At 41.0% G+C, this 25,542-nt stretch overlaps 1 protein-coding gene across 4 annotated transcripts; it reads right to left on the reverse strand.

Annotated features, from left to right (window-relative positions):
- On the reverse strand, positions 1 to 25,542 carry PRRC1 (proline rich coiled-coil 1). 4 transcript variants are annotated; one of them, XM_056537301.1, is made up of 9 exons: positions 25,264 to 25,540; positions 23,851 to 23,976; positions 17,942 to 18,337; positions 10,952 to 11,097; positions 7,272 to 7,374; positions 6,943 to 7,106; positions 2,267 to 2,370; positions 1,923 to 2,025; positions 1 to 1,057 (listed from the first exon to the last, which is right to left on the reverse strand). In XM_056537301.1, exons 2-9 carry the CDS (start codon positions 23,957 to 23,959, stop codon positions 848 to 850), a joined length of 1,335 nt encoding a protein of 444 aa, XP_056393276.1. In that variant the 5' UTR covers positions 23,960 to 23,976; positions 25,264 to 25,540; the 3' UTR covers positions 1 to 847. The 4 variants fall into 4 exon arrangements, with proteins under 4 accessions (XP_056393276.1, XP_056393279.1, XP_056393277.1 ...); XM_056537304.1 differs by lacking the exon at positions 25,264 to 25,540 and adding an exon at positions 24,915 to 25,069; XM_056537302.1 differs by lacking the exon at positions 25,264 to 25,540 and adding an exon at positions 24,909 to 25,069.

Raw genomic sequence — 25,542 nt, forward strand, 5'->3', positions numbered from 1 at the left:
ATTTTATTTTTTTAGCAAAAGACAGGTACACTTTAAGCTACCTGGATATGGTTTTGCATTTTAAAGGGTACTGCAGTGAAAAGTAACTTATCCCCTATACACAGTATAGGGGATAAGTGTCAGATTGTGGGAGCGCAAGCTGGGGTTAGCACACGCTCCATTCATTCTCTATGGGAGCGCAGAAGAGACCCGAGTGCTGTACTCTGGCATATCCAGCATTCCCATAGAAATAAATGGAGTGCATGCTGACCCCAGCACGCACTCCTCTCAGAAAACTGGGACCCTTTCAGGAGATGTCTGGAGTCCCAGTACTTGGGGATAAGTTACTTTTCGCCGCAGTATCCCTTTAACTGTAATATCTACAAATGAATAACCAAGAAAGGAAGGGACAATTAAGGTGCAATCATTTCCAATATATATTCCTGGCTATATGATCTACATGAAATTAAGCAGACAGACTTTGTATTACATACACTGACATACATAGAAATTAAAGCTTGGCAAGTAAATAAATGGAAGTATCTAGTGAAGAATGTATAGGCAGTATATAACGTATACTCCTTTGCTTATAAGCCTAGCCTACCACTTGCCATATAGGTACCTCTATAGCAGCTGAACACACAGATATTGTGGGTGGAGGCAGACGTAGGGGCACTACATTCCCAGATGTCTAACAAAAGTTGTAACCTCTTGATTGTACAGAAAATTAGATATCTCAATAGAAATAACTGTGCAGTTTCTTGTGTTTCCTTTTAACAATAGAGAACTACTGCTCCAAGTCATTTGGTCTTAATTTCAGGTCTAAAAAACACAATTATATAAAAAGAAATATCAAGTGGGGTTGTTTTCAAAGACTTCTTGGTGGGAGACGCTGCTTGTACATTCCTGCCAGGGCTTTGGCTGCACTGTAAATCATCTGCTTACGGGACATGCCTGTGAATGCCACATGCCAATCAGTCCTGCTGACATGGGGCATGCTTCTCTCCAGAACTTCGCCCACTGTCACTGAGAGCCCGGACCACCGGAGGTTATAGTCTTGGGGGGTTAGATTTTGGGCCTATAGATCAGAGGGAAGAAAAGGAAAAAAAAAATCTTTATCTAAATATTGTATTCATTATAACCTCAGACAAAAGGGAGACATCTGTTAGATTACTTCGGGAGGTTGGTAGTAGTAAGACAAGCTCACTGTGCTCTGCATTCGTGTTCTGAGTTATGCATTACAATAATGTATTCTAGGATATTTTAGTTGCTTATATAGTACCTGTCTGTGGCCAATGCACAAGAGCAGTTAGAGTACGGCCACAAGAGGTGGGTGTGTGTGTATATATATTTATTAGTTAGGAGTAGCCGTATTAGTCCAGGGATGCAAAAAGCTAAATCATCGGTAGTTGCAGTATCTTGTAATACCTTTTTTATTGGACTCACAAGATTTTGTAGAGACAAGCTTTCGGGATTCCTCCCTTTATCAAGAAATGCCTATGACTTGATAAAGGGAGGAATCCCGAAAGCTTGTCTCTACATAATCTTGTTAGTCCAAAATAAAAAAGGTATTACAAGATACTGCAACTACCGATGACTTTGCTATCTATATTATATTATATATATATATATATATATATATATACATATATACATACACACACACATACATACACATATACACACACTGTAAATTTGTACACTTATTACTGTACACTTATATTAAATAGTACAGCCGCCATATAGCATTTCTTTTTTCAGCAGATAAACATAAAACCTGACAAACTACCCAGAGGGTGCTTATATAATACTAACAATGTGAAAAGAGCGTAACAGAACAATCACTTAACTTTCTTGTAAAAACTGTATGATCTTCATAAAAAAAAACTGTTTCCTTGCTTTCATTAAGTCTCTGGGCATAGACAAAAAATATGACATTGTACCTGTTGTACATATTCTAAAGGCACAGGTGTGGCTTGTGTAAAGGCTTCTAAACGTATTCCATGGATTGGGTCATCAACAATGATACAGCCGATGTCAAACCACCTATAACAAAATGTAACATAATAACTAAACTGTCTTTTAATTAGCAAGTAAAATATGTATAGATCATTCATTGACACACAAGAACAAAGTACAGTATCTTTTACCTGCTTCTTCGGATATAAGTCAGCAGTATTGAAGATGAATGCTTATATGTGACTACATGTACAGAAAAACATGGATAGTTTCTAAACTGAGGACATCAGCACAATGAAGTTCATTTTACTATATATCTATTGCTTACTTGTCTGGCAGAAGCTCAGCGATGAAATTTTCCACTGACACAGCAGGCTGCTTCTCATGGATCACACCACTCCGACGCAGGCTATCGATCCTTTCCTGGGCTCCCTGCAGACGGCAGGTATTCTGTTTAAGGTGCTAAAATAATACTTTAACCCACTTACCATGTTTTATTTATTACCATGTTTTATTTTTCATCATTAGATTGTACATGGGATAAGTGGGGAGATGGATTCTAGCACATTAACTAGTGCTCAGTTGTTATAGCTCTCTTTATGTACTGCCAAAGAAATGGGCAAACGAACATTCCAGATCCCCAAGACACTAAATATAAAGTGTTCCTAAACTCTCACACAACTTCTGACATGTAATTCTGTTGTAATCACTAGTGAACACCAATGGAAGATATTGCAGCTGGTGCCCAAGGGATTATCAATACTTTAAAGTACATAGAGCTCAAAACTAGCAACTAAATAAGCCAACAATTATTGGATGATCAGAAAAAAACAAAAGTAGTAGTAGTAGTAGTAGTAGTAGTAGTAAAGTGGCCAGAAGAGTTGAAAAATACACCAACACAACGCCTTAAGCACTCAGGGTTTTTCCATTTTTGCACCCCCCCCCTTTTTTTTTCTCCTTACCTTTCAAAAAACATAACCCTTTCAATTTTGCACCTAAAATTTCATATTATGGCTTATGTTTTGCGCCACCAATTCTACTTTGCAGTGACATTAGTCATTTTACCCAAAAATCCACAGCAAAACAGAAAACATTTTTTAACTGTGCGACAAAATTGAAGAAAAAACACCATTTTGTAAATTTTGGGGGCTTCCGTTTCTACGCAGTAAATTTTTCGGTAAAAATGACATCTTATCTTTATTCTGTAGGTCCATACGATTAAAATGGTACCCTACTTACATAGGTTTGATTTTGTCTTATTTCTGGAAAAAATCATAAATACATGCACAAAAATGAATACGTTTAAAAGGGTCATCTTTTGTCCCCTATAACTTTTATTTTTCCCCGTATGGGGCGGTATGAGGGCTCATTTTTTGCGTTGTGATTTGAGGGATACCATTTTTGTATTGATCTGACTTTTTGATCACTTTTTATAAATCTTTTCATGATATAAAAAGTGACAAAAAATACGCTATTTTGGACTTTGGATTTTTTTTGCACGTACGCCATTGATCGTGCGGTTTAATTAATGATATATTTTTATAGTTCAGACATTTCCGCACACGGCAACACCACATATGTTTATTTTTATTTACACTTTTTTTTTTTTTTTTAAATGGGAAAAGGTGGGTGATTCCTTTATTAGGGAAGGGGTTAAATCATCTTTATTCACTTTTTTTTCACACTTTTTTTTGCAGTGTTATAGCTCCCTCCTCTAGTGGCTATAACACCGCACACACGGATCTTCTACACAGATGACTGCTATGCATTAACATGGCATTGATTAGTGTTATCAGCGGTCGATTGCTCAAGCCTGGATTTCAGGCTTGGAGCAATCAATCGCCAATTGGACGCACCAGGTAATGGACCCTCTGCTCGCGTTCTAGCTGATCAGAACATCGCGATTTCACCGCAATGGTCCCGATCAGCCTGACTGAGCAGCCAGGAGTGTATTTTTGTTACTTTAGATGCGGCGATTAACTTTGAACGCCACGTCTAAAGGGTTAGTACTACGCAGCACAATGATCGATGCAGCATGCTATTAGTCCGGGGTCCTGGCTTTCATTAGCCACCGGGACTGACCCACTATGATGAGGGGACACGTGACCCCGCGTTATAGACCAGGACCGGGCGCAGAGCGTACAGGTACGCCATGCGTCCTTAAGAGGTTAAAGGTGTACTCCAGTGAATAACTTTTTTTTCTTTTTCTCTCTTTTAACCCCTTAGGAGTACGGAGGTTTTATTCAGTTTTTGCATTTTCGTTTTTTCCTCATCACCTTCTAAAAATAATAACACTTAAAATTTTGCACCTAAAAATCCATATGATTGCTTATTTTTTGCACCACAAATTCTACTTTGTAATGACATCAGTCATTTCACCCCAAAATCTATGGTGAAATGGAAAAAAAAAATCATTGTGCGAAAAAAAATCGAAGAAAAAACACCATTTTGTAACTTTTGGGAGCTTCCGTTTCTGCGCAGTAAATTTTTTGGTAAAAATGACCATTATCTTTATTCTGTAGGTCCATACGGTTTAAATTATACCCTACTTATATAGGTTTGATTTTGTCGTACTTCTGAAAAAAATCATAACTTGACAGAGGAATGGCTGTGGATATAGTGTTTCTGGATTTTGCTAAAGCATTTGATACTGTCCCTCACAGACGTCTGACAGGTAAGTTAAGGTCTTTGGGTTTGGAAACTTTAGTTTGTAACTGGATTGAACACTGGCTCATGGATTGTACCAAGAGAGTGGTGGTCAATGATTCGTACTCTGATTGGTCCCCGGTTATTAGTGGTGTACCCCAAGGTTCAGTACTGGGCCCGCTGCTGTTTAATTTATTTATCAATGATATAGAGGATGGTATTAACAGCTCTGTTTCTATCTTTGCAGATGACACCAAGCTTTGTAGCACAGTACAGTCTATAGAGGATGTGCATAAGTTACAAGATGACATGGATAGACTAAGTGTCTGGGCATCCACTTGGCAAATGAGGTTCAATGTGGATAAATGTAAAGTTATGCATCTGGGTACTAATAACCTGCATGCATCGTATGTCTTAGGGGGGATTAAACTGGCAGAGTCACTGGTAGAGAGGGATCTGGGTGTACTTGTAGATCACAGACTACAGAATAGCATGTAATGTCAGGCTGCTGCTTCCAAAGCCGGCAGGATATTGTCATGTATAAAAAGAGGCATGGACTCAAGGGACAGGGACATAATACTCCCCCTTTATAAAGCATTGGTACGGCCTCACCTGGAATATGCTGTTCAGTTTTGGTCACCTGTCCATAAAAGGGACACTGCAGAGCTGGAAAGGGTGCAGAGACGTGCGACTAAACTAATATGGGGCATGGAACATCTTAGCTACGAGGAACGATTAAAGGAGTTACAATTGTTTAGTCTTCAGAAGAGACGTTTAAGGGGGGATATGATAAACGTATATAAGTATATAAATGGCCCATACAAAAAATATGGAGAAAAACTGTTCCAGGTTAAACCCCCCCAAAGGACGAGGGGGCACTCCCTCCATCTGGAGAAGAAAAGGTTTAGTCTAAAGGGGCGACACGCCTTCTTTACCGTGAGGACTGTGAATTTATGGAACGGTCTACCTCAGGAACTGGTCACAGCAGGAACAATTACCAGCTTTAAAACAGGATTAGATACATTCCTGGAACAAAATAACATTAATGCTTATGCAGAATTATAAAACTACATCCCTTCCCCTTATCCCCTTACACCCTTCCCTTCAATCCCCTGGTTGGACTTGATGGACGTATGTCTTTTTTCAACCATACTAACTATGTAACTATAACTACACGCAGGAAAATGTATATGTTTATAATTGTCCTATTCTGACCCCTATAACTTTTTTTTAATTTCTCCATGTATGAGGCGGTATGAGGGCTCATTTTTTGCACCGTGATCTGAAGTGTTTAGCGGTACCATTTTTGATCCCTTTTTATCAATTTTTTTTATGGTATAAAAAGTGACCAAAAATACGCTATTTTGGACTTTGGAATTTTTTTGCGCGTACGCCATTGACCGTGCAGTTTAAATAATTTATTTTTATAGTTCAGACATTTAAGCACACATACCACACGTTTATTTTTATTTACACAGTTTCTTTTTTTTTTATTGGGAAAAGGGGGGTGATTCAAACTTTTATTAGGGAAGGGGTTAAATGATCTTTAACTTTTTTTTGGACTTTGGATTTTTTTTACACTTTTTGGGGGTGAAATAGGGAAAATGGGACAATTTACGTTTTTATTGGGAGATGGGGTTTTTCAAATTTTTTTTTTTTTTTTTTTTTACTTTTCTGTTTACACTTTAATAGTCCACAAAGGGGACTATTTATAGCAATCATTCGATTGCTAATACTGTTCAGTGCTATGTATAGGACATAGCACTTATCAGTATTATCGGTCATCTTCTGCTCTGGTCCGCTCGATAGCAGACCAGAGCAGAAGACGCCGGGAAGGCAGCGGAGGCAGGTCAGGGGACCTCCGTCTGCCATGCTGGATGATCGGATCGGCGCGGCAGCACTGCGGGCGATCCAATCTTCCATTTTAGTGTCCGCAATGCTGCAGATGCTGTGATCTTTATTGATCATGGCATCTGAGGGGTTAATGGCGGACATCCGCACGATCGCGGATGTCCGCCATTACGGGCGGGTCCCTGGCTGCTATCAGCAGCCGGGACCTGCCACGCATGACGCGAGCATCGCTTCGATGCTCGCGGTTATGCATAGGACATAAATGTATGTCCTGGTGCGTTAAGTACCAGCTCACCAGGAAGTACATATACGTCCTGCGTCGTTAAGGGGTTAATACACCAACAGTAAAATGCATGCAACCTTTTTGACTAAACAGTCAATAAGTCTTACAATGAAAAAAATAAAAATAAAACAGCACAATATCTTAAGAAAAATAATATATTAATTGCACTTGCTTCTTCTTTTGTCCTTTATATGCAGTATTTACTGCAAGATAGAATAACTTACCTTTAGGCCTGCTGCATAGCCAACAGGCTGCGGAGCAATGTTTGACTGCCCATCTTCTCCTGTTACAAGGGCCATACCAAACACTTCTTGAAAAGCATCTCGCACAGCAGCAACTTTCACTTCTTTCTTAGAGGTTACCACTATGTCCAGCTCCCCTCCAGATCCTTAAAAAAAAATAATTGAAGACACCATTTTTTATTTTTTTTGCATTCAGATGAAGAGTCTTCCATTTGCTTCTTTCCTGCCATTCTACCTTCATATGAATGGACAAAGCTAAAAATAGGATTGAATGCTATCTGAACTGACAGAAGTTGTAATACTTTACTTACTGATATATGGAGCCATGCCAGGGTCCAGAGTAGTGATCACACTCTCCACAGAGTGTTTGGTTTTATCTAGCACAGATTTCACCACAGGATTTCCAGCAACTCCCTATATTAAAAAAAAAATTTAATTTTTAAAATTCACATTTACTGAAAAGCTACAAACGATCAAACATTTTAAAAACGCATAACATTCAGTATCACTTCAAACTATTAAATGTGTTACTGTCATAAAAAACATACATACATAATGTTGATCAGACATATCAAAAGCTATTGATCGCATCAGTTGTCACCTGAGACTCATTGTGATTGTGAGGTATTAGCCAGGAAAGCAGGCGGCGTTGCACTCTGCTCCCCGGCCGGCCGAGAGATCTGTCCATTTATCTGCATAGAAGTCTACAGATCTCTTGGCTGCGATCGACAACTTTGGACACGTCTGATCGACATATGGTGTTTTTAATGAGTGTAACACTTTAAATATTAGTGACCATAGTGCTGTCTTCTGACATACTACAAGTCCAATAAACATGTTCCCCTGACCCCTATTTCTCTCTGTATGAGAAACAGAACTTAAAGGGAACCAATCAGCAGATTTTAGCATATATAACAATTGACAACGCGTTATATATGCTACAATTGTTATCCGCACCTTCCCCGGGGGACGTTTTTGCCCCCAGGAATGGGGAAGATATTAAGTTATAAAGTTTGTTAGTTTCTAATCCCGCTATATTTATGATCAGTCTTATTGCCGCTTAGTGTATTTGGCTATTCTTTGTGTGAGACTGTGTGCCTGCTCACAATAATGTGCACCATTTAGTGGTAAATTGCACCTATCATGTCATTGAAATCAAAACAGACAGATTTAAAGTTGGTCAGAAAAGTACAGGGAAACCTATAATAAATGTATTATCAGGAATGCCAAAAATACAGAGCCCATGCCCCTTTTGTTGGTTGCTGAGCAAAATTGGCTAGGTGATGCAAAAAAGAGAGACAAAACTGGAAAGCTAAAAACAACAAGAAACTTTTTACATTAGTAAATCTGGGCAAAGGTGCCCATCATATTTAGATGGGCACAGTCATTATAAAAGCTTGCAGACATATGGACCTAGTGACTGTTCAGGTTCTGAATATTTAGACCCTGACCGGTAAAAACTTGATTTTTTTTTTTTTTTTTTAAAACAGGTACATGTTAAAGTGCATCTATCACGTATTAACCCCTTAACCTCCGTGGCGGTATGATTCTGTGTGGAAATTTGTACCAAAAGCGGTACAATTTTTTGCATTTAATTTCACATCTCCCCCCCGCCCATTTCACATCTCCCCCGTCACATTCTCCCCCCCTCCTTGTCACATTCCCCCCCCTTGTTACATTCCCCCCCCTTCAAGTTACATTCCCCTCCCCCCTGTCACATCCCCCCCCCTTCATGTCACATACCCCTCCCTGGTCGCATTCCCCCCCCCCCCCCGTCGCATTCCCCCCCCCCCCGTCACATTCCCCTCCCCCCCGTCACATTCATTCCCCCCCCCCGTCAAATTCCCACCCCCCCCCCTTGTCACCTTGTCCTGCAGCAGCATACACTAGGTTTGCCGGGCAGATTTCAAACATAGTGTATTTGCTGCAGAACAAGCCCTTTCCCCTTCAGCCAATCACAGGCTTGAAACCACTGCGGCCTGTGATTGGGTGAATAGGGAAAGGTCCTGTAAGGTGAATAGTGAAGAGAGCAGGGACCAGAGCGCACGGAGGGGAACGACATCTTCAAGGACCGGGATTAGGTAAGCAAACGTTTTTTTTATTTTTTTTATTTTACTCCTTTTTTGCTTTTACACTTAGCTCAGTGCGCCTCCAGCTGTTGTGAAACTACTACTCCCAGCATGTAGTTGTAGTTTTGCAACAGCTGGAGGCCCCCTGGTAGGGAAACATTGACTTTTAGTATTTTTCTTTACCTGCTCTGGCCGGCCCCCGCCACGGGAGCCGACCAGAGCAGATAATCGCATGTTTTCCCGGGGGCCGCATCGCTATATCGCATTGCTTTTGCGATATATCGTGTAGCCCGCCCGGCAACTCTGCTATTCTACCCCGAGCGTGACTCGGGGTTACCGATCCTAGCAGGGAAAATTAATCCCGAGTCACGCTCGGGATTATCGCTCAGGAGGTTAAGGGCAAGGCCATTTTCCAGTTTTGACCTTTCGTTATTTCCTCCTCACCTTCTAAAAATCATACACTTTCAATTTTGCACCTACAGACCATTATGAGGGATTTTTTTGCGCCACCAATATCACTTTGTAATGACATCAATCATTTCACAACAAAATCTACAGCAAAACCAGAAAAGAAAATATTTGTGGGGCAAAATTGAAAACAAAATGCACATTTTGAACTTTTGGTGGCTTCCGATTCTATGCAGTGGACTTTTTGGTAAAAATGACAACTTTTTATTCTCTAGGTCCATACGGTTACAAGAATACCAAATTTATATGGCTTTTATTTATTTTACTCCCTAAAAAAAATTATACCGTAAACTACGTGCACCAAAATTTGTATTTTGAAAATTGGCATCTTCTGACCCCTATAACTTTTTTTATTTTCCGTATACGGGGATGTGTGGGAGCTCATTTTTTGCACCATCACCTGAAGTTTTATTGGTACCATTTTTGTTTTTATGGGACTTTTTGATCGCTTTTTATAAATTTTTTAAGATATACAAAGTGACCAAATATATGCAATTTTGGATTGCGTGGTTTAATTTAAGTTATATTTTTATAGTTCGGACATTTGCACACGTGGCGATACCACATATGTTTATTTTTATTATGTTTACATATTTTTTATATGGAATTTGGAAAAAGGGGGGCGATTCACACTTTAATATGGAAGGGGTTAATGGGGTTTTTTTTTCCAGTAGATTCATCATATAGATTAATGTGGTTCATTGATCTGTGTGTTCTGCGCTTGATTGATAAAGCCTGGTTTAGCCAGGCTTTATCAATCACAGAGTTGGGACAGCCGTAGGAGCAGAGGTAAGCCCTCCGGTTACCTCCACAGTGGATCGCACCCCTGCGATGGCACTGTGGAGGGGGCGATCCATCCCACTGGACCACCAGGGAGTGTTTAAATGTCCCTTTTGACTCCAATGTCAACTTTGACAGCAGCGATCGAAAGAGTTAATAGCCGACCCCCAGCTACAAGAATCAGCTGAGGGCCGGCCGGTAGGGCGTGGACTCGAGTCAGGAGACCATGCCATACACTGCTTGCTGGAAACCGGTTAACCAATTGTAAAGCTGCCCACATATCGCAAAAGGGCTTCACGTGTTTAATCCGGGCATACCTTTAGCATAACTTTCAGGCGGTTTATGGTATATCCATTAAAATAGTTTTGTTAGGTGTTCAGGACAGTCAGAAAGCCAGGACCTGGGTCTGCTATGCTTCCCGGCCCCAGTGGATGTCTCCGCTTAAGTCATGCCCATCATGAAATCATGCAGTTTCTAAACTTGCAACTAGGGCTAAAACTAAACTAAGACATTATGTTCTGTACAGATTATTTCCTAGTAATGCCTTTTTTTCCCCAGAACATACAGGGAGCACAGTAAAAGGTCACACGAGTAGATAGATAACACTGAATCCACCAATCACAGGATAGATTAAACCCTCCTCCTATAAAATATGCATCTCCTATGCTTCTTACCTTAATGAAGCCCCAGATTCCTCCAGCAGGCAGCTCATTTTGTGCTGCAGGCACTCTGGGGTCTTCAGACTCCTCTGGAAATGTAATGGAAGAGCCTGATGTACCAGGTGCAACAGAAGCAAACTGAGTTACGGGGTTTGGTAAAACTACAAACGGGGGAGGAAAAAAAAAAAAAAAAAACACAACATTAATATTTGGTTATTTTATTATATATTTAACATAAATGTGTGTTGATGCCAAAAATCTGTGAATGATGTTGTATGCATGATAATTGAAACATGGAACTGAGGCTATATTGTTCATATTTATTGACAAATAGCTGATTTTCAGTGATTTTACTAACAGAAAACACGTTTCCTTGTCCACACAGCAGCCAAGTCTACAATGCTGTCAATTAGGCTTTTCAGACCTACAATTGTGCCAGGAGTTACAGCCATGATATGGATGCAAAAATCTTTGCTCATCTGGAACTGTAGAGACAAAAATATTCCCATGCGTAACTGATCTACGCCAAGACAGATACCTCACAGACAGAAAAATTAGTGTACAAAGATCATAAGAGACAATATTGCAACCTAAAGTATGTGGGGTGCACCACACGGAAACTGAAAACAAGAATTAGGGAACACCTAAATGATGCTGTAAATATAAATGGTAACCGTAACAAATCAGGTGCATCATTACATTTTTTCAAAAAACACAATGCCAGTGTCAATAACTTTAGGATGTAGGCCATAGAAAAAGTTCAGTTGACAACACGGAGAGGTGATCTGCAGCGCAAACGGTTAAGTCGGGAGGCATACTGGCAGTTTGTGCTCCAGACCAGAGCCCCCCAAGGGTTAAACAAACGAAAGGAACTAATGTTTCATTACTAATGTTGCACTTGTGAATGGTCATCTATATATTTAATATTATTGATAATTGTTCTCTTGATACATATATACATATGTGTATAGACTACTGTGCGCACCTGCATGTCACTATCATGGCGATTTGAAGCACATATAGTTTCCAACTTTACGTGAATATTACCAGCAAGCACTTTTTGAACCTGTCTTGTTAAATCATTTTAAATTCACAAACAGTGACTCCTCCCTCTGGGTCACGTACTTAGAGGGCAAGGTGTGCACAGGTGGTATGGTGATCAAGAGCGCGCATGCGCTCAAAACGCATCTATTGGGAGTGTGTCACCGGCTAGGTGGTGTGATGCGAGTTAGTCTTGCAAATGTTATCGTTTGGAACAAAGAATTGATGTTTTAGGATTTGCTGGATTAAGTGCTTTCTCTTTTTACTGTCACGTATCAAGCTGAGCCAGGCTGAGGATCCGCGCAAAGCCCACGGGAGGTGAGCTGAAGATTATTTCTTTGTATTTTCACAATATTTTATTGACATGAATGCAAAAACAAAACACAAGACCGAAGGATAAGATCACATAAAAAATGGAAAGTGCTATAGTGGAATCTGACAGAGATGGGAATCTGCACATGATTAAATGGCATCAAGTACATGTATATTAAAAGGCATGCCATGAACCGTTACTACTCCCTTATAAGCAAAATTAATACCGTAGCAGTAGCATAAATAGAGTGCATCAAGATGGTCTATAGAACAACCTACACTGAACGTATGTAGCAGCAAAAATGGTAATGTGCATCAACATAATATGGAACCTGCACGGTGCTTAAGGGGAGAGAGAGGCACAAATGCTTAAGTAAACATATGACACAGTGATTACCAAGTGGTCACAACAATGTGCAGCGTGCATGCCTCCAACACCCAATGTTTTGCTCCAAGGCTTCTTCCGGGGCATCTTGGCATGCCTTTTAATATACATGTACTTTATGCCATTTAATCATGTGCAGAGCCCCATCTCTGTCAGATTCCACTATAGCACTTTCCATTGTTACATGATCTTATCCTTCAGTCTTGTGTATTGCTTTTGCATTCATATCAATAAAATATTGTCTCTTATGATCTTTGTACGGTCATCTGGAACTGTCCTTAAGTACTGAGATAGCCCTAGTAGAGTATACATATGAATACTTTTTAGAATGTAACTACAATCACCTGCATTCACCTGACTGTATCTATATAACCACATCACATTGTGTCCCTAAAATAGATCATGTGGGAGCTCATATCGTACAGGACATTTGTGATATATAAAGACATGGAACGCCAAAAACGTGTACCAAACAGTGCACACAAAAACATGAAATCATTATAAATCCATATACTTTATTAAATTCACAAAGTTTAAAACATACATAGAAAAGTGCAGAATGCATAAAAAAGGCACTGAATCACTATGGAAAGGCAGGTATAAGTCTATGTGAGATGTAATATAGCAGAGTAATCACATAAATAGATGGCAATAGGGGTTATAAATACAAGGGAACCTCAGTATAAGACTATGACGAACATAAGTCAATTGAAAGAAAACAAAGCCCAATGCCCAACCAGATGATCAAGAATGCCAGACCATACCTACCAACCCCAACGATCGTTTTGCTTCTAAAGTGCTTCCTCAGGGGGTGTGGCTATCCTATAAAACAGCCTACCGTTGGGGTTGGTAGGTATGGTCTGGCTTTCTTGATCATCTGGTTGGGCATTGGGCTTTGTTTTCTTTCAATTGACTTATGTTCGTCATAGTCTTATACTGAGGTTCCCTTGTATTTATAACCCCTATTTCCATCTATTTATGTGATTACTCTGCTATATTACATCTCACATAGACTTATACCTGCCTTTTTTATGCATTCTGCACTTTTCTATGTATGTTTTAAACTTTGTGAATTTAATAAAGTATATGGATTTATAATGATTTCATGTTTTTGTGTGCACTGTTTGGTACACGTTTTCGGCGTTCCTATTTAGCAAGTGCACTCCCACCTACTTTTTATAGTAGGTTGGTTCTTCTCCTTTTTGGTGTTAATATATAAAGACAAATAAAAGCATATTTCTGGTGGGCATGCAGAGATTTTGAGATGATGCTACCATCCCTTCTCATATGTTATCATGCCCACAGTGTGATGAAAGTAATTTATTGCTGTTGCCATGTATTGTTTAGTGGTGCTGTCAGCACCTGGTCCACGTACATTAGGGAATAAAGTTATTATCACACAGGTTACTGGAAGGCACCAATGCAATGTTATGTAAGAAAAATAAAGTAAACAAGAATGTAAACTATTTCCAGCTACAACTTCTGACAGCTCTCAGTCCCCACTGCTTGCTGGTTCCTCTAATGTGTTGTCTCCACAAAAACTACCTGTTCATCCAATTACTGGATACAGCAGTGACCCTTCTCAACCAGTACCTGGCTAAGCAGGCAGTGCTTGTGGAGATGACAGGTGACTGGAACAAGGGCTGAATGGTGGGGACTGGGAGCTGTCGGAATGGCAGCTGTGTGGCAGGTGAGTATGGCTTCTTTTTGGGTCACTCAGACCCACTTTTAAAATCTTTTTTGATCATTGTTACCTCACATATTATGTATCCTTACATAAAGTTTTTTTTTTAAACCATAATCACATAAAGTGTCCATGATCACAAGAAATGAGAGGCACCATCCGAGCAAAATTTCGAGTGTCATAGTAAAGGGTCTTAATACTTATGTCCATGTAAAGTTTTTTCATTTTTAATTAATTTGAGAGTCAAAATTTGTGTTTTCACATTGTCATTATGGGGTACTGAGTGTGGCATGATGAGGGTACGTTTTTGTATTTTAGCACAAGGCAGCAACATGAAATGTTCGAAGGCTTTGTACTTGCCCTGCTGTAAATCCACAAACAGGACGAGCCATAGAGAAGACTGCTAAGTTTAATGATCTAAAGCAGAGGACTCATCAGCTAGTAGCGCACAATCGGGCTTAGAGCAGAGAAATGCTAGTAAAAAGAAAATAAATGACAGATTAAGACCTAATCCTAATCTGCATATTTTAAGCGGTGGGGGGAGGGGTTAAAGATGTAAAGGTGCCTTGGTAAGTTTCTCTCCCACTATATCAGTGTTTCCCAACCAGGGTGCCTCCAAGTGTTGCAAAACTACAACTCCCAGAATGCCTGGACAGCCAAGGGTTGTCCAAGTTTTCTGGGAGTTGTAGTTTTGCAACATCTGGAGGCACCCTGGTTGGGAAACACTGGACAATATGGATGAAAGAGCAGCATCAGGAATCATTTCTGAAGTGTTATATCACTACACATCAATATACAACTAACACACCGTATGAAACTCAAATTAATCTATGGTTAGATATAAACAGGGATGACATAATGGCAGCACTTTCCTGTTAGTGCTGTAAACAAATAACCAGCTCTCCGTAACCTGTGAGTATTATCAATATGTGACCTTTTACATCAGTCCTATTCAAACTAGAAAAGACTATACACATGTAACACTGCCATACAACCACCAGGCACATGTAACTCACCAATGTATCAATCACTGTTATACAGTACACTTCAGCTTGGAGCCGGGATATACATTACATTAAAGAACAATTCCTTAATATAATGTTCATATCTGAAACATCTGCTAACAACATGACATTTATGGCAGTCAGCAAGATACAGCCTGCCATAAAGAGCAGACGGTATTCCGCTGGCACATTTTAGCTGGGAATATAAAACTACAATAAAAGTCATTCCTGTATCACTCCAAGTTTTAGGCTTCTGATATACAGTTCATACATACATTCGTAATAAAACAGAGCACTTGGCCTAAAAAAATAATATACATATATATTTTGGAGAGTTCCCTAACAATGTTCACATAAGCAGCAAACAAGAGCGTCACATAATGTGTTTTGTCTAGACATACACAACAGAAAGCTGTTTTCTAAGGGGTACTCCAGTGGAAAACTTTTTTTTTTTTTTTTTTAAATCAACTGGTGCCAGAAAGTAAAGTACTGCTTTAAACAGATTTGTAAAATTACTTACATTAACCTGTTGGGGACGGAGGGCGTACAGGTGCTCACTCCCTTCCTATAACGCGGGCCCACGCGTCATAGCGGGTCAATAGCGGGCCTCTAACAACAGCCAGGACCCGTGGCTACTAGAGCACGGCACCGCGATCAGTGCCACGCGCTATTAGCCACGGGTCCCGGCCGTTGTTATTAACCATTTAGACGCGGCGTTCAAAGTTGATCGCCGCGTCTAAAATGAAATTAAACTGCTCCTGGCTAGCTCAGTGGGCTGTTCGGGACAGCTGTAGGACATCAGGAGGGTCCCTTACCTGCCTCCTCGCTGTCCGATCACCGAATGACTGCTCAGTGCCTGAGATCCAGGCATGAGCAGTCAAGCAGCAGAATCATTGATCAATGGTTTCCTATGAGAAACCACTGATAAATGTAAAAGATCAGTGTGTGCAGTGTCATAGTCCCCTATGGGAGCTATAACATTGCAAAAAAAGTGACTAAACCCCTTCCCTAATAAAAGTTTGAATCACCCCCCTTTTCCCATTTAAAAAAACAAAGTGTAAATAAAAAATAAAAACATGTGATAGTGCCGGGTGCGGAAATGTCCGAATTATAAAAATATATCGTTAACTAAACCGCTCGGTCAATGTCGTACGCGCAAAAAAATAGAAAAGTCCAAAATAGCATATTTTTGGTCACTTTTTATATTCTGAAAAAATTTATAAAAAGCGATCAAATAGTCCGATGAATACAAAAATGGTACCGATAAAAACTTCTGATAACGGCGCAAAATAAATTAGCCCTCATACCGCTCTGTACGCGGAAAAATAAAAAAGTTATAGGGGTCAGAAGATGACAATTTTAAACGCATACATTTTCCTGCATGTAGTTATGATTTTTTCCAGAAGTATGACAAAATCAAACCTATATAAGTAGGGTATCATTTTAACCGTATGGACCTACAGAATAAAGATAAGGTGTCATTTTTACCAAAAAATGCACTGCGTAGAAACGGAAGCCCCCAAAATTTACAAAATGGCGTTTTCTCTTCAATTTTGTCACACAATTATTTTTTTTCCCCATTTCGCCGTGCATTTTTGGGTAAAATGACTGATGTCATTACAAAGTAGAATGGGTGGCACAAAAAAATAAGCCATAATATGGATTTTTAGGTGCAATATTGAAAGAGTTATGATTTTTGAGGAAAAAACGAAAGTGCGAAAACGGAAAAACCCTCCGTCCCCAAGGGGTTAAAAAATCTTAATCCTTCCAGTACTTATTAGCTGCTGAATACTACAGAGGAAATGGTTTTCTTTTTGGAAAACAGAGCTCTCTGCTGACATCACGAGCACAGTGCTCTCTGCTGACATCGCTGTCCATTTTAGGAACTGTCCAGAGCAGCATATGTTTGCTATGGGGATTTTCTCCTACTCTGGACAGTTCTTAAAAAGGACAGAGATGTCAGCAGAGAGCACTGTGCTTGTGATGTCAGCAGAGAGCTCTGTGTTCCAAAAAGAAAATAATTTCCTCTGTAGAATTCAGTAGCTAATAAGTAGTAGAAGGATTAAGATTTTTTTTTTAATAGAAGTAATTTACAAATCTGTTTAACTTTCTGGCGCCAGTTGATTTAAAAAAAAAAGTTTTCCACTGGAGTACCCCTTTAATCCTTCGAGTACTACTTAGCTGCTGTATGATCCACAGGAAGTTATTTTCTTTTTGAATTCCCTTTCTGTCTGACCACACTGCTATCTGCTGAAGCCCCAATGTCAGGAACTGTCCAGAGCAGGATAGGTTTGCTATGGGGAATTGTTCTTGCTCTGGATAGTTCCTGACATGGACAGAGGCGTCAACAGATAGCACTGTGGTCGGACAGAAAGGAAATTCTAAAAGAACTTCCTGTGGAACATACAGCAGCTGATAAGTACTGCAAGGATTAAGATTTTTAAATAGAAGTAATTTACAAATCTGTTTAACTTTCTGGCACCAAGATGATAAAAAAAATGTTTTGCAGTGGAGTACCTCTTTAAATAAAAGAAACTTAAAATAAAATAATGGAATATAAAACATTAAAGAGAGACAACCTGTGACAGGGGGTGCAGAATATGAAGGCATCAATGGTGTCTGTGGTGCTCGCCCCGCGTGACCCTTTGTAATATCATAGGTGGAAGCCATAGAAAATCCTGTAACCGGAGGACCCATAGGTGGTGCTGATAAAACAGGTGCAGGAGTAGAGCTGAGTGGAGGAGGAGGAAAAGATGTAGGAGAAGAGAGGGATGGCAATGGACTGCTGAAACCTGCAGAGGCTGATGTATGGAGAGGAGGCAGCAAACCTCCTGAGGCCACAGGTGGAGGTGTATACGGCAAGGGAGCTGAAGGTCTCATGGGAAGAACTGATGGAAGAGGGGATGAGAAAGTAGGAGGAGGAGGAAGACCCTGGGGAGATGAGATGGTCGGAAGAGCCAGTGGACTTGATAAAACTGTAAAGTGAAAACAGAAGAGTACATCAGTGGTTTACATAGCCATTGTTCTTTCATCATAATACAGTACACCGAAGAGTAATGACAGAGAACACAGTATAACAGTAAATCGACAGTCTTCAGCAGATCCAGTCTTATGGCCTGCACTGAGTTGAAGTGCTGGTTGTAATGTAGGGGATAAATTTCAGATCGTAGGGGGGGTCTGACCGGAGCACTGCCTTCGGCAATCTCTGGCTCTGCCATGGAGTTGTATTGAGGGGGCGTGTCAGCTGTCACTTCGTGCGGTGGTAAACATGCCCCCTTCCTGCGGGCTGCCAGGCCCCGTACAGGAGATAGGATAGGGGATACGTTTGTTTTTTTTAGGACTGGACTACTCCTTTAAGCCTTTTGCAAACGGCTGTAAATGTATCCCATTGATGTCAATTGGATTTTTTTTTTTTTTTTTTTTTTTTACAGTCCTTTGTAAGCCGTTTTCACCCGTTTGGTTCCTAATCCGTTATTTTTGACGGCAAAAAGACGTCGTATGCAGTATTTTTTTCCCAGTCAAAAGTAACGGAATAGAAGCGGATATTATAAATTTAACATTGATGTCTATGGTAAACAGATGAGCTTTTAATGTCATTCGTTTGCACCCGGTTTTTAAAGGTGTATTCCAGGCTAAAACTTTTTTTATATATATCAACTGGCTCCGGAAAGTTAAACAGATTTGTAAATTACTTCTATTATAAAATCTTAATCCTTCCAATAGTTATTAGCTTCTGAAGTTGAGTTGTTGTTTTCTGTCTAACTGCTCTCTGATGACTCACATCCCGGGAGCTGTGCAGTATCTATGGGGATATTCTCCCATCATGCACAGCTCCCGGGACGTGACATCATCATTGAGCAGTTAGACTGAAAACTTCAGAAGCTAATAATTAATTATTGGAAGGATTAAGATTTTTTAATAGAAGTAATTTACAAATCAGTTTAACTTTCCGGAGCCAGTTGATAGATATAAAAAAAGGTTTTGCCTGGAATACCCCTTTAATATCCATTTTCGAACAGTTATTTCTGAGCATGCTCAGAAGAGGTGACATCAGCAGACTCCTGCAGTGCTGAGCGATGACTACTACTCCCATCATGGAACAGACTCCTTTCCATGATGTGAGTAACAGTTTCCCCGGCTGCGGGAGTCTGGGGGTGGCTGGGGAGATTACTGTAGTGGTAGTACTACTACCTCCAGAAAATTCGTATACTTAGAACTGTCCTCTACTGACCCCTGTTACAGTTATTTTTCCATAAATGGGGCTCTATGAAAGCTCATTTTTCACCATGATCTGTACTTTTTATCTGCACCATTTTTGTTTTGATGGGACTTTTTGTTCAGAAATTCTGAACAATTTTTTTTTCTTATTTACGCAATAAAGCATTCAGACATTTACACATGTAGCTATACCACACATTTATCTTTGTTTACATTATTTTATCTAAAAAAAAAATATATAAATAAATGGGAAGGGTGTTTCAAACATATTTAGGGAAGAGGATTATTCACATATATTAACATTTTTTTCCAAATGTTTTTATTTTTTATTTTTATGGCACTTAAGTGCCATAGCACAGCATTGATCAGTGTTAACGGCGCTTCATTTGTACAGGCTGCTGAGGTTTCCTGCACAGTTGAAGCACCGATCAGACAGCATGGAGTGATCAGGACCCAACGACTTCACTATAGTGGTCCTAATCAGCACCCTGAGCTAATCGGCAATGCAATTTTGGCACTTTTAGACACTGCAACCAAAGTTGATCACAGCATCTAAAGGGTTAATGCTGGACATCACCCTGATTGGTGCTAATGATAGCAGCCGGGATCAACCAGGTAGGAGGTGCACTCAGCTCCAGAGTATGCTTCATAGACAGTGAATGGGCGCAGGTGGTACATGTAGGGTTCAAAAGAAATAATGATTCCATAATTTTATTGGTAGCTTTATTTGAACATGTAAAAACAGAAATACAAAAAATCCAGGTTGTCCCCATGTGTGTGGTATTACAACTTGGAGACAGACAGGGAGTGGTTTTTGAAAGAAATTAGCTCATTTTTTTCTATTACTTGATAATCCCTTTAAACAGGGTTGTCCGATTCTACAAACTCCTTTCTGTTAAACTACATTAATGAAAGACTTAGTTTGTAAATAATTAACTTACAGTTCATGAATGATTCTTGTCTTAATATCTCCCCTATTTCCTCTAAAATCATGTAAACTGCACCCAGCATGCACAGGTGCAATGAACATATACATAACAAGGAATGGGGATTTGCTCCTGCTCCAGATAGTTCCTGACATGTCCAAAGGTATCAGCAGAGAGCACTGTGGTCAGACAGAAAGGACATTAAAAAAAGTAGTATACAGCAGCTAATAAGTACTGGAAGAATTAAGATTTTTTAATAGAAGTAATTTACAAATCTGTTCAACTTTCTGGCAACAGTTGATTTAAAATAAATAGTTTTCCACCAGAGTACCCTTTTAAAGGGGTTCTCCGGTGCTTACACATCTTTTCCCCTATCCAAAGGATAGGGGATAAGATGCCTGATTGCGGGAGTCCCGCCGCTGGGGACCCCCGTGATCATGCACGCGGCACCCCGTTTGTAATCAGTCCCTGGAGCGTGTTCACTCCGGGACTGATTACAGGCAACCTCCGGGCCAGAGGCGTGTGACGTCACGCCTCCGCCCCCGTGTGATGTCACGCTCCGCCCCTCAATGCAAGCCTACAGGAGGGGGCGTGACAGCTCCAGGGACTGATTACAAACGGGGTGCCGCGTGCATGATCCCGGGGGTCCCCAGCGGCGGGACTCCCGCAATCAGGCATCTTATCCCCTATCCTTTGGATAGGGGAAAAGATGTGTAAGTACCGGAGAACCCCTTTAAGCAAAAGTATGTAAGCACAACAGTACTTCCATATCTGTTGATCTCAGGCACTGATCCATCCTGTCCCACTGATCACTTTCTAGATTTTCTAGTACTGATTTCGTAGATATTCGAGTAGTAGCATAGACAGGGTTTCTTTTATTGAAAGCAGAAGGTGTGCCAGATTTTATATAAGACTTTTATCAGAACTGTAACTATTTATACAGGGCATGCAAAAGGAGCTTTGTAGAACCAGACAACCCCTTTAAGACAGCAAACTACTTAAGAGACTTGTGGATCTGATGTATGCAGCTAACAAGGCATCATCTAGACCAGGATGTTTTCCATTAAAGGGGTACTCTGGTGGAAAACATTTTTGTTAATATCAACTGGAGTCCAGAAAGGTAAACAGATTTGTAAATTACTTCTATTAAAAAAAATCTTAATCCTTCCAGTATTTATCAGCTGCTGTATGCTACAGAGGAAGCTGAGTTGCTCTTTTTTGTAGAGTAGAAGCAAATCCCCATAGCAAAACTATCCTGCTCTGGACAGTTCCTGACACAGACAGAGGTGTCAGCAGAGAGCACTGTTGTCAGACTGGAAAGAACAACTTAAAGGGGTACTCCGGTGCATTTTTTTTTTTTTTTTTTTTTATCAACTGGTTTAACAGATTTGCAAATTGCTTCTATTAAAAAAATCTTAATCATTCCAGTACTTATTAGCTGCTGACTACTACAGAGGGAATTCTTTTCTTTTTGGAACACAGAGCTCTCTGCTGACATTATGAGCACAGTGCTCTCTGCTGACATCTCTGTCCATTTTAAGAACTGTCCAGAGTAGGAGAAAATCCCCAGAGCAAACATATTCTGCTCTGGACAGTTCCTAAATTGGATGTCAGCAGAGAGCACTGTGTTCCCCAAAAAATTTTTTATAGAAGTAATTTACAAATCTGTTTTACTTTCTGGCATCTGTTGATTTAAAAAAAAAAAATTATAAATATAAGTACAGTATGTTTAAAATTGCCCTATATTGACCACCTATAACTTTCTCATTTTTCCATATACAGAGCTGTATGAGAGCTTTTTTTTGCACCGTGATCTGGGTTTTCTTTGTACCACTTTTGGGTATATGTGACAATTTGATCGCATTTTATTGTTTTTGGGGGGAATTTGATGTAACCAAAAAACAGCAATTATTTTTATTTATTTTTTTTTTATTTTTTTTACATTTACGCTGTTCACCATACGAGCTCAATTACATATTTACATTATATTTTAATAGTTCGGACATTTACGCATGCGGTCATACCATATATGTTTGTTAATTATTTTATACTTTTTGGAGGTAAAATGGGAAAAAGGGGCGATTTACATTTTTATTGGGGGAGGAGGGATTTTCGACTTTTTTTAATACACTTTATGTCCCTATAGGGGACTATTTATAGCAATCATCAGATTGCTAATACTGTTCAGTGCTATGCATAGGAATAGCACTGATCAGTATTATCTTTATTATTACCATTGATGTCCACCATTACTGGCTGCTGATAGCATTTGGGACCTGTCATGCATGTTGCTACCACCGTTACAGTGCTCACATCACGTATAGGACGTAAAAGTACCACGTCCTGTGTCCTTATGGGGGTAAGGGTGAATTCACATGTAATGTATCCTGCGCATATTAGATGCTGTGTTCAATTCGTTTACATTGAAATTTGCAGCATCAAATATGCGCAAGATACTGTATGTGTGAATAGACCCTAAGGTGGTATTCCAAGTTACAACACTTATCTCCTACCCACAGTTTGCAATGGGGTCCAACTGCTGGGACCGCAATCTCCAGAATGGAGCACCTGAGTCTTGGAGTGGGGAGTTGTGCATGTGGCCACCACTCCAATCATTGTCTATGCAGCTATGGAAAATAGCACAGAGCTTCATTCAAAACAAAGATACAGGGCCCCTTTCTGGAGATGGGGGAAAGGGGTCCCAGCAGTCAGATCCCATGCGAACTGACACTTATCACCTTACCTGTGGATAAGGGATAAGTGTTGTAACTAAATGCCTACATGTTTCAGAAAGATTGCAACAAATCACAGCTCATTTTGATAAGTGAAAGCTGAACTGTGTTTTTTGTCTCAAGACATATAACCAATTAGGCACATTTTTGTCTCAGTGAGAAGTCTGGGCCAGTGTACAGCAAACAGTCTTAGGCTGCATTCACACCACGTTTTGTACATATGGGTGCCGGATCCGGCAGGGGGAGGGGCAAACCGGGCGCTTCTGTAACCCCAAGCGGATCAGCCCGTGACGTCATTTACTTTAATGAGCCGACCAGAGTCACACGGTGTCTCCGGTCGGCTCAGTTTTGACCCGTATGCGGTTTTGTTACCGGACCTAAAACCGTAGTATACTAGGTTTTAGGTCCGGTCCAAAACCGCATACGGGTCAAAACTGAGCCGACCGGAGTCACCGTTTGACTCCGGTCGGCTCATTAAAGTAAATGAAGTCACGGGCTGATCTGGCTGGGGTACGGGAGCGCGCGGTTTGCCCCTCCCCCCGCCGGATCCGGCACCCGTATGTACAAAACGTGGTGTGAATGTAGCCTTATGCCATGACACACTGTTTCTACCTGGAGGAAGTGGGGCAGCAATAGCTGGAGCAGCTGCAGTTGATATCCCCAAGGTGCTGGGAGGAGGAGTGCCAGGGGGGGTTGTCTCAATGCCGCTCTCTTCCATCATTTTCTGTGATTGGGGAACTGTAAGAAAAAAACTGATCAGAACAGACATACTGTAAATCTTATATATACACACACTGTGTATTTATTGCATAAAACTCATACATTGCACAAAGATATTCAAATATTGGAGCCCAATAAACAAGATTACTGTACAAGTCTCAATAAGAGCTGGAATCCCCTGTTATACTGCAATGTGAATGCTTGTCCTACAATAATCACTGGACTGGGTGTCTATTCAAGCGATGAGCTACCTGCAGTTTTCATGGGGAACACAGTGGTTCATAACAGTTCCTAGGGGCACTGGACAGGTTCCAGTTTAGCAGAAGAGGAGTTCCAATAGGAGACCCCACAACAAAGCTCAATCCAATAAGACAATACTCCATATCCTCTCCCCATGCCTGACTCACAGGTGATGTCTCCTCTATCCAAAGGACAGGGGATAAGATGTCTGATCGACCACCCTCGATCTCAGTGCAGCACCCGGCATTCTTATCAGTATGTTTAGAATGCTGGGTTCCTGGGGCAGGAGACGTGACGTCACGCCTCACACCCTCCAATTATGTCTATGGGAGGGGGCGTGACGGCTAGGGCATAAGATGTCTAGGGGCAGAGTACCCCTTTAAGATTTCTCACGACCAACACTTGTCTCAACAGAACATGCCAAACATCTTAGGCTACTCTGTCCTGCACAATGCCCAACTCTTCACGGACTCCCTGTGTGCATTGTCCCACACGGTAATAGTGCCCCCTCTGTGGCACCATCGAGCAGTAATGCGCCTCATTCAGTAGTAGGTCCCCACACTGCCCCCATATAGTATTAGGCCCCCACATCAACCAATCACAGCTCAGCTTTCATTTCTTACTCTCTAAAAGCTGAGCACCAATTGGTTGCTATTGACAACAGAGTTTTTCTTACAAAAAGATACATCATGCCAAAATACTGAACAAACCCTCACAGCAGAGTTTCCTCAACCTGTGTGTCTACAGCTGTCAGGGCACCATGGGAGTTGTAGTTTTGCAAGCAGCTTTAGAGCCACAGGTTGGGGAGCAGGGATACTGTTGTCTGACACCACAGCACAGTCCATGACTACATTTCCCAGCATTCCTCGCACTGCACGGTCCTGGCTGCCACGTCCTCCCCCAGTCTACTGCCCGTATAGTGTAGATAAGACACTGTGCAGACAATGCGGCTGCTAATGTATAGTGTAGATACAATACTGTGCACACAATGCGGCGGATGGTGAATGTGTAGCCGGGGGGAGATTCCTGCAGCAGCCGCCGCCTCCTGCCCCACATCCTCCTCACCTTGCACCGGCAGCTCAGCTGTGTGGAGCCCTGTATAGCGGGACGTAGCCGGTTACCGCTCAGCACCTTCCCCAGGCCGACATGTAATATGTCCGCCGCTCTGCTGCTGACGGTAGTGCTGCCACGTAACCCGGACTAGGAGGAGAGAAGCTGGACCAAGGCCGGGGGGCGGGACCACAGCGCGGGATCCCGGGAGCCGGGGGTGACGGGGACGCGGCGGTGCAGGCGTGGGCCTAGGGAGGGCAGGGCGCCGTGTGTAGCGAAGGAGGGGGGCAGGGC

The sequence above is a fragment of the Hyla sarda genome, chromosome 1 (genome assembly GCF_029499605.1).
Source record: "Hyla sarda isolate aHylSar1 chromosome 1, aHylSar1.hap1, whole genome shotgun sequence".
NCBI lineage: Eukaryota > Metazoa > Chordata > Amphibia > Anura > Hylidae > Hyla > Hyla sarda.

What these genes read in the sequence shown, in the direction of transcription:
- PRRC1 (XM_056537301.1), bottom strand. Translation starts at nt 23,959, where the DNA reads ATGATGGAAGAGAGCGGCATTGAGACAACCCCCCCTGGCACTCCTCCT. An exon ending in TTCTGCACCCCCTGTCACAG is followed by an intron (nt 11,098 to 17,941) that starts GTTGTCTCTCTT and finishes CCCCGTTTGTAG; the next exon opens with TTTTACCAAACCCCGTAACT. An exon ending in GAATCTGGGGCTTCATTAAG is followed by an intron (nt 7,375 to 10,951) that starts GTAAGAAGCATA and finishes TTTTTAATATAG; the next exon opens with GGAGTTGCTGGAAATCCTGT.